At 40.2% G+C, this 9,704-nt stretch overlaps 2 protein-coding genes across 2 annotated transcripts; both read right to left on the bottom strand.

The window, feature by feature from the left end:
* Positions 1-669: 669 nt before the first annotated feature.
* On the bottom strand, positions 670-6,316 carry LOC146363751 (protein lifeguard 2-like). Its single transcript, XM_084918082.1, has 12 exons — positions 6,051-6,316; positions 4,720-4,810; positions 4,481-4,569; positions 4,270-4,334; positions 4,115-4,168; positions 3,969-4,019; positions 3,834-3,873; positions 3,551-3,588; positions 3,224-3,311; positions 3,012-3,107; positions 2,268-2,321; positions 670-2,124 (listed from the first exon to the last, which is right to left on the bottom strand). Exons 1-12 carry the CDS (start codon positions 6,063-6,065, stop codon positions 1,975-1,977), a joined length of 831 nt encoding a protein of 276 aa, XP_084774208.1. The 5' UTR covers positions 6,066-6,316; the 3' UTR covers positions 670-1,974.
* A 338-nt stretch (positions 6,317-6,654) lies between these two features.
* On the bottom strand, positions 6,655-9,567 carry slc61a1 (solute carrier family 61 member 1). The gene is made up of 2 exons (XM_084918081.1): positions 9,417-9,567; positions 6,655-9,050 (listed from the first exon to the last, which is right to left on the bottom strand). Exon 2 carries the CDS (start codon positions 8,967-8,969, stop codon positions 7,524-7,526), a length of 1,446 nt encoding a protein of 481 aa, XP_084774207.1. The 5' UTR covers positions 8,970-9,050; positions 9,417-9,567; the 3' UTR covers positions 6,655-7,523.
* Between the last annotated feature and the right edge of the window lie 137 nt (positions 9,568-9,704).

The following is a 9,704-nucleotide window of genomic DNA, read 5'->3' as shown; positions in this document are numbered from 1 at the left end:
TTTTGTTATCCAATTTATGTGAGCCAATGTGAAGAGCAGCCTGTGTTTCTGTTCTTAGCTGACAGGAGTGGCATCTGGTTTTCTGCTGCTGTAGCTTGTCTGCTTCAAGGTTAAACATGCTGGGCATTGAAAGATGCTCTTCTGCGTTACTTGGTTGTAAAAGTGGTTATGTGAGTTACTTTTGACTTCATATTAGCTTAAAGCAGTCTGTCTTTTCATGACATCAGCAAGGCAGTTCCTCACAGAACTGCTGCTCACTGGATATTTTCACTTTTCTGGACCATCCTTGGTAAACTCTAGAGATGGTTGTGTAGGAAAATCCCAGTAGATCAGTAGTTTCTGAAATGCCTAAATTACCTTTCTTTCTTCATTATGATGGTCATTTACAACTTCAGCAGGTCATCTTGGTGATCTATACATGCTTAAGTGCACAGTGTTGCTGTCATGTGCTTGACTGATTGGATATATACATTAACAAGGAATTGAATTGGTGTACCTAATATATTGGTAAATCAATGTATAACTTCTTTTAGCATTTGCTACTTAACCCATTCCCAGCCGCCAGGCTCACATAATTTTAGGCTCAGTATAGGGGATGCCCCAAACTACCAAACCCATGAATCCCTTTGTTCAGTCAAAGACTTTACTGATACAGATGAAACAACAAGATACTTTTAGCACAATTTATTTAATCAGAGAGAACCATGATGACAGTCATACACATTCACCCGATATAACATTAACATCTAGCGTGAAATGCAGGGCCCTGATAAAACGTGAAACTGCATCAATGGAATCAAATAAAGGTTATCCAAGGCCACTTTAGAAGACTTATATATTTATTTTAAGCATCTAGCTCGTTACACATTTTATCTCATACACTTTCTAAAATACATCTTTCTGTCTTAAAAAAATAAACTTCAAATCTTATGAAATATAGCGTTCAAATCCCTCTCTAAGTACAGGCCTTATCAAAAATAAAAGTCAATCCATGCACATATGGCACTGTTATGTTTATATTTTACCATTTCTCACCACTTCAAACCAACTACAGAAGTGTACATACAGACCCCCCCAAAAAAACTATAATGCTGAAAATGAAGGCTTCCTCAAACTAAGTACTATTCATGAAAAACCATGATTTAAAAGAGTTCAGATTCAAATGCAATGACATACCATAAACACCACAACAAGGTGAATATAGTGTAATATCTTACTGACCAAACAGTGTATAATATTAACATAAATCAACAAGTCAAGGCAGAAATCAACACCAAAATCCCACGTTGAATAAATCATTTTTTTAGATTGTCATTCAAACTCCAGAGAACGTGTTTCCTACCCTCAAACTGTTAGACACAGTGGGGTTTCTTGTAATTCACAGTAGTAAGACAAGAATAGATACGACTGAAAACGGGCAAATTATTCAAGTCTTTTAAGCCTTTTTAAAGTTTCATTTGTGCTTCCAGTCATCCACATGAAAACCCACAGCAACAGTCCCATGATATAATGACTGAATTTGGCATAGTTAGATTTTTTTTGGGTCATCCATAAAGTATCTCCTAATGACTATCAACATCTATTATTTGCAGGAAATTTATTATACCTATGCAAGCATGACAATAAGAGACCCATATAGTTTTATATGAACACTCACAGTCTGATAACGCTACACGAAATGAAGATGATCACTGATTATTGAGTGTTTCTGGGTGATAGGCCATAGTTTGGCTCATGGGTTCACAAACATGCTAGAGACGATGGAAAGGTTATAGACATTTTATGTGTGAATACTCACATACCCCAAAATTGGTGTTTACTTGTACAAAGTATTGACAACCTCATCTGTATAAGGCAAAATAAATAAATAAAGCTGTTAACTGGGAGCCTCATCACCACTATCAACAACAGCTTAAAAGACTCTTTTTATGTTTGACTACATTTCTGTAATTGGTGCAGCTCTTGTCGACAGGTTTACTCTCGCTTTGTTCCAAAGATCTGGAGGAAAAAGGAGAAGATATAGACGATATCCAGGTAGATGTTGAGAGTGGCGAAGACGTATTCTTCTGGACTCATGGTGTACCGCTTGTTCCCCATAAGGAGTTGGGTATCAAATGCCAAAAACTGCAACACATATTAATAATAATTTTTAAAAAAGCAAAAACAAATAACTCAACTTTTATATTGTTTGTAGGCACCTACTGCATGTGTTCTATTAAATGTGACTGGGCCTATTAGTAATAGCTCCTCTGTATTTATATGCTCACCATGGTAAACAGTATAGCTCCCAAGACAGCATAGACACCATCCAGCCAGGGTACCTGAATGACACATATTCATTTATTAGTTGTGATTCCATTTACTAATTTACAATAAGCAATCAGCTGAAATACTATTATATTTTATTATATGTTCTCAATTTGGAGTTGAGGCTGTATTAGTTTGAAAACATGTACTCATTTGAGGGACTTTATTCATTTTTACTATTTTAAATACTGTAGATTTAAGCAAAAGCAAAACAACAACCAGCCCTATTTGACTACTGTATTAAACTGCTAAAACAAATAAAAAGAAATGTGTAGTTATTTATTGTTTTTTAAGACACAATGGTTAGGCAGTCTAAAAATACGTCGAGAAGATTTTTTACTAGAGTCAAAGGATGTCTGAGAGTTAGCTATACTGCTGAAAATAGCAGGTATCTACCTCATGCAGAAGGGTGAGGACATTTTAACAGTGTGCAAAACTCCTGTCAAAGCAGTGCTTTAAAGAATCTAAAATGTGAAACTATTTTTTCTTTATTAACCACCGAATTCCACATGTTTTTAATCTCTTCAGTAGACTACTGTTCTACATGACAGAAAATAATAACAATTGAAAAAACCTTAAATGAGAAGTTATGTCCAAATTTGTGTCTGGTGTCTTAAACCCTGGCCGTTCTGGTACAATCAGCTAACTCATGTTTACCTGACAGAAAAATTATGCGATTATTGGATTAGTTTGATCACACTTACATATTGGAAAGGGAGGACAAGGGCCAGCACCAGGCCAGAGATGAACATCACCATGCAGAAGACAAAAAGCACACCTTGGTATGAGGTCACATCAAACTGCAAAGAAGAAAGCACATCAAACCAGACATATGCAAGTCAACATGTAGGAAAAGGTGATTCAGGGAAGTTAGATTCACAAGTGCACAGAAAGAAGAGCATTTTGGTTTTCTCACCTTGGTTTGAAAGCTAAAGACTGTGACCAGGAGACAGACTGCTGCTGTAATGCCCAGACACATCACCACTGACTTGGTGTTATAAAAGCTGTTAAAACAGCAAACGTGTAAAATGTTATGCAATTGTTACCACAGGGTTGGGGGTTCAGGATACTTTTTTTTTAGGTGGCCTAAAAAGCACTGGCACAGATCGGATTATCCTGCTAAAATAAATAAAGTATGCTAACTTTAAATTGACATGCTGTAAAGAAAATACACTGCTGGCTAAAATTATTTGAATATAAAATCCATTAAGAAGAAAATCTAAAGAAGGCATGCAAAATATACCTGGACAACATCCCTGTCATGTAGGAGAGCGAGAGAGTCTGTAACATAGGACAGTCAGTCGGAAAATAAAGGCATTATATGCGAATAACAGCATAACAAATAACATCACCTTAAAAAAAAATCTCTATATATTTATTGTTAGATTTCCAGAGTTAACTTGCAAGTCAGCTTTTAAATGCACAAAATAATGAGTTATATCTTACTGCTATAAAAAGTTCAGAGAATCCCATCCATGTGGAAGCAATCATATTAAAAAGATAACACATATCAGCGATATACTTACGAAGATGACAAGCAGAATCAGGTTCCATGGAAACTGTCTCCTGTAGGGGTAAACAAAGACCAGTGTTTCAATATTTGATGTGATTTAACTGTTTCCATATGATGTGCATTTCCTTTTTGATAACTTCTGCCTCACCTTGGTGCAGAGCAGCAAGACAAGGTCAGATAAGTGACAAAGAAAACAGCGCTGCAAAACAACAAGAATAATGTTTGATATGTCTTTAGACAGAAAAGACATCAACACAAAATAAGTGTACACTGCTGAGGGATGGTGTTACTTACTAAGAGGCCCAGTACCACCCAGGATTAGTCTGAATGTAGTCCTTCACAGGGTCACTGTAAGAGAGTGGCTCAGGTAAGTGTGCTACCATTCGAGGCTTATACAATTCAACATGAGAGGATACTGGAAAAAAAACCTGCTTTCACCAGACGCTCACCAGAATGTGAACAGAGCCACGATCGCGAGAGTAACCAAGAGCTGGATCATCAAGATGCTGTACACCTTAAAAAAAGAAAGAAAGTATTTGTTCTATGTACTGGCCTATAAAGTATATAAAAGCACTTGATCAACACATTATCAGTGATGTGCGGCATTCAGTCACAGTGTTATCATCAGTAAGCATTTTAGGTAATTAAGCTTTTTCATACCTTTCGGATGAAGACCCTCCTGATGTTGCGATCATCCCAGTTGAATTCTGTGAGCATCTCAACATCATTGTAGCAAGGAGCACTGACGCCTAAAGGGATCATCACAACACATGTTTTAGACAATATTTGCTTATGTAATCCCATCACTACCACATGAATTCAACACCTGGCAAATATTTAAGAGTATATGTAAGATGAAGACTCTTTAAGATGATTTGAGGGATAAAAAGCAGCCATACCTGCAGTGGCTTCCTCATAGCTCGGAGGTGCAGGCGCCACCAAGGCCTCTCCACTGGAAGAGCCGTTGGTGGTCTTGTTTGCAAGTGCCAGCTGGTTGGATACAAGATGAACACTTTGTTATCTTCAACTTAACACTTTGATTTCAACGAATAGCAAACCATTTTTTTTCTGACTATCCCCTATGTTTGGCCTCTTTATTTAATATTAAATCTTGAGTGCAAATGGTTCCATATCTGGAATCACATATGACTGGGGTAAAGGGGTTTTAATTTGTAGTTTTTAATGTCAACAAAATACATATATTGATATGAAAGTGAGGACTTGTAGATTTTTGATAGGTGTTGTTCTATACCAGGATGAACTGTGCCAAAGATTTGGAGTAATGACTAAAGAAATATATAATAACAAAAACATAAATAAATATTGTTTGTAAAAATAGTAAACAGCTATTATCAACAGCTTATATAAGTGTAAAATTGTTCACTTTCCCATTAAAGTTTAATTTGGTGCTTTAAATTTAAATGAAACCTCAGCTCATAGTACCGACGATCCAACCCTCAGCTCAAATAGCAGCTGCTCTTAATAATTAACACTTCACCGGACACGTCAGGCTGCCTTGTCACAATTTCAGTGGGGTACGTCAAGTTTTAACCCATTTTTAGTTTTAATAATTGTAATTATAACGAATTACAAAAGGTTTTGATTGACAGATTTACGCGCACGAAGCCTTCAGCTGTCAAGATCTATATTTAAAGATAAGAAACACCCACGGGGATCATTCGTACCTATATCGTCAGTCTGGAAAACATAACAGACAGGCGATGTTAAAGTAAAAAAAGATGCACAGTGTTAAGCTTAAAACAATAATAATCCAGAATCCTCAATGACTGATGTAACCGCCTGGATGTAACCATGCAGCCAGGTCTACACAAATAAAGGTTGTCATGGTGATGTGACGCATTTGCTAAAGTATCACTTACACGGCGCACAAAATGTGAAAAATACTTTGAATATGAAAAGAAAAAAATTAATGAAGTAGATTAACTTCTCACTAATGAGAAACCCCGTACGCTCGAGTCCTGCAGAAAATGTGACGGTGCAGGGCGCAAAATTAGTTATTCAAGTAATTCTATGATTACTGAAAATGACGAAAGCCAGTTTCATCTACAAGTCCGCATTGCCATTACGCACCTGATAATAATGGGACTAAATGGATTTGGTAGGCACTCACATCAACTGTTAGGAAAATATTCACAGTAAATACATTAAAAAATATTGATTTCGACGTCTTAATTAAGTCCTAACTGAATAACGACATTAAAGCTCATACCTTGCCCTGCGTCATGATGCCTGTGTATTGTCCAGCAGTAGGTAGTCCCGGTGCGTATTCCAAACACACAATAGCGCGGTGGGGTCTTCTTTATTGGGATATTTCTCGGAGTCTGGCAAGACTAAGACTGACAGCTGTGAGAAAGGACTGGGACTGATGTGGTCTTCTCGCCTCTTTAGACTGAATACCCAACCTCTGACGATACAGTGATGTAATCCAAAAACAACGCTCAGACTCGAGCAGACACCCCCCTCCCTCACCCACCCAGGGATGTTCTAGCAGCATCCAGATGAAGTTGCACCATAGAGAAACGCTGGGACTGTACCACAGCACCGGGAAAAATAGGGAGTACGGATCTCTGCATGATGCGTTATGAGGACAGAAGTCCAGACGAATCTGGAAATATGGTCTGCAGCAGAACCAGGACAGCGGGGGGTTTGCAGGGTACAGTGGCATTTTCAGATTTTCAACACCAGTTAAGATTTGCTTTCTTCTTCTTGCATCTGAATGCTGTCAAACGTGCTTTTAGTCAACATCTGACAATGACATTCAAATCACACCATCAGTATTCTTAACAGGTAGTTAAAACGATTCTGACTGAATCTGAATTGAGATTTTTTTTAATGAAGAAAACTCAAATCAAAGCGCTTTCTCAAAAACATCAAAATAGACATGTTATATAATTTGTAATAATGATTTGTAAACCCCTGTTGAATAAATGTTATAAAAACAACCATATGCCACAAAATAGAACTCCCTCCCAATATAATTTAACATATTACAAACACTTTTATTTAAAAGTGTAACACAAAGAGCCATATAAAGAACATCAAAACAGAGCATTTTGCAGATGACACAGGAAAGACATTCAAAGTAAAGCTGCTGCTTGCCTGGTTTAAAGGACACCCCCCCCCAAAAAAAAAAAACAAAAACACAACACATCCTGCTCAACATACATACAGGAACCAATGCACTGCGGAAGAAATAAAAGAAATATAGTAGACACTAACATTCATTTACTAGTCTACTTACTAGCCATCACCTAATTTCAAATATCCATTCAGGTCTCTTAAGTAAAATCTTTTCAAATTTGTCTTTAAGCATTAGGTGAAGGCTCAGCATCACCAAATCTTCTTGGGATTCTGTCAGGTGAAATGCCTACAGACAGAAACACTTCATCCGGAATAATTAGTGGACTGATACAAAAAGTATCAGCCAAGTTTTCAACAGTTTAATTGACAAATGTTCCCAAAGACATTAACAAAAGTCTGTAACCAATAAACAATAAGGAATTAACAAGACATAAAATGTTAAACATTTTTACCAAAACACCCGACAATTTCATTCAACTCTGCTTTTGGCAAAATGTGCACCTGGTGGTCGAATATGATGTCTCTAGGTTCAGTTAGACAAAACTGAGATAATACATTTTAAATCAGACAAGCAGGAGTGGACATGTGGCTGATCGACTTGTTACATTTCCCATTCTGCTCTGTTTCCCTCCAGTCTCAGATCTGTGTCATTTCTACCCAGGGTGAAAAGACTGACCACAGCCATCAGAGCTGCCAGCATCATGACGGCACAGCCTCCAAACATGTGTCTGGTGCCCCCACCACCCTCCCCTCCACCTGTTCCCGATACCTCTCCGTGGAGGGCCAGCAGCCCTAAGCAGGCCAGCAGGTGCAGAGGCAACCGGAACCAGGCCAGCACACCGGCCCGCTTCTCCTCTGGGATCACCCTGCCCTGAAGAAAGCTGAAGGCAGGGAAATAGAGACCACAGGCCAGCTCCAGGAGCAGGAAGGCCAGAAAGGATTCATGAGGTCTAGGTTGTCCTGGGGCAGTGGAAAAGGTTAGCATAAAAAAAGAGAAGAAGGCCATCAGCACAGCAAGGCAGAGTACGTGCCCAGGCTGTAGACGGTATTGGGTTGAGGTGGCTAGGCGGTATAGCGAGGACCCAACCATGCTGGCAGCCATCAGGCAAGAGAAGACTATTCCTAAAGGAGGCCCATGAGGGTCCAGTACTGGGGTCCACAGAAAAACAAAAATGTAGAGGACACTTTCAAACAGAGCCTGGACTCCCCCCAAGAGCATGACTCTCCTGTCTGACAGTAGGCAGCGCAGCCCCTCGTGGCAGCTGCGTGAGAACCGTGCTTTTGCAGACAAATGGGTCACACCTCCATTTGGAGTGCCAGTGAGCAGAGTCTGTTTGTCTACTTCAGGAACCCCTTGAGCCTCTTCTTTGCCCCAGTCAGTCAGGACTACCCAGCCACAGCAAGCCAGACAGGGGACTGCCAGGAGAAAGGGGGCTACTGGCCCAAGGTGGAGCCACTCAGCCAGTAAGTTAGCCACCAGCCCTGCACCCACTGCGAGTCCGTGGTTCCAGGTAGCAGCTTTGGTGAAGGTGCTGGGGATCCACTCCTTGGGAAAATCATGGACATCAACATGTCGGTGCACGTACCAGGCTTCAAATGTGGTTGCTAGCAGGGATGTGGACAGTCCCCCCAAGATGCGGCCCACAATCAAAACAAAGTAGTCTCTGGAAAGCTTGGTGAGACAGCAAGCAGAGTATGACAAGCAGAACAGAAGACAGGTCTGCCTGCGGCCCAAAGCCTGAGGGAGCCAGCCTGCAAAAGGAGCAAAGAGAACACAAGAGGCCAGACCACATACATACAAAATGGCTATTTGGGATTCCAGGAAGCTGTAGTGGAGGTAAAGTTTGTAGAGATAAGGACCCTGGAGCCAGTCTGCCCACAAAGCCAGAAGGTATGCCCTGAGGAATATTGTCTGGAAGCCACGGAAAGCTGGGTTGGCTACAGCTGTAGGGGTGGACTGAGGTGGGGTGACGCGGCGTGCCGTAAGCTCGAGGCCAACGCACAGAGCAAGCAGGAAAACTATGGCAAGATACGCTGTCACCAACATGCTGTCATGAAATGCTCCCACTGGAGGTCAAAGCTGAGGTCTCGGGGGATTTGCAGCACTTTTCTTTCTGTTTCTTAGCGCCTGCGGACAGACAAAGTGGCCAAATTATTACAGACAGACGAGTGTTCTTGAGTTAGGAACTCGGCATCTTCATTCTTGCTTAACTTGGAAAAACCCAACCCCAAAACATTTTGACAACTGAATAACAACAGCTCGAGGTAGATATGGCACCGTAACTTCAACGTCAATGATTAAACCGCTAACTTACGACAATTAAGTCGCTCAAAACAAGCAGATAATTATCAGCAAACAGATGTACCTGCATGCTATTATTATTTAGCTAAGGCTAGCCTGCGAGCTAACCTGCCACTAATATCAACAGCTCCTGCTCGTGCTGGCTTTCCCCCCGTTTGCTCTATTCTATCATTTTTATGTGACAGAGCTTACCGTAACGTTTAACAGTGGTCCCATATTATTATTACTGAGGCGTAAAACGATGACGGCATGTGAAGCGATTAAGTGACAGCAAATGATACGTGGAAGTGAGCACTCGCTAGCACACCATCCGCTTCCGGGATCCGCTGTACATTATTTTACCAGAAGGTGGCGCCCTTACTTCACTTTGTTGGGGAGAAGGTTCTTTGTGCTTCTAGACATCTTGTATTGCAAATTTCTAATCTATCTTTTCCATTGCAATTGACAGTCTACATAGGTACTATAAAGTTGCTTACAGCA

This window comes from Perissodus microlepis, chromosome 20 (genome assembly GCF_051167445.1).
Source record: "Perissodus microlepis isolate ML-2025 ecotype Zambia chromosome 20, ASM5116744v1, whole genome shotgun sequence".
In the NCBI taxonomy this organism is placed as follows: domain Eukaryota; kingdom Metazoa; phylum Chordata; class Actinopteri; order Cichliformes; family Cichlidae; genus Perissodus; species Perissodus microlepis.
Note: the sequence above shows the minus strand (reverse complement) of the source record. Positions and strands in the feature narration are given on the sequence as shown.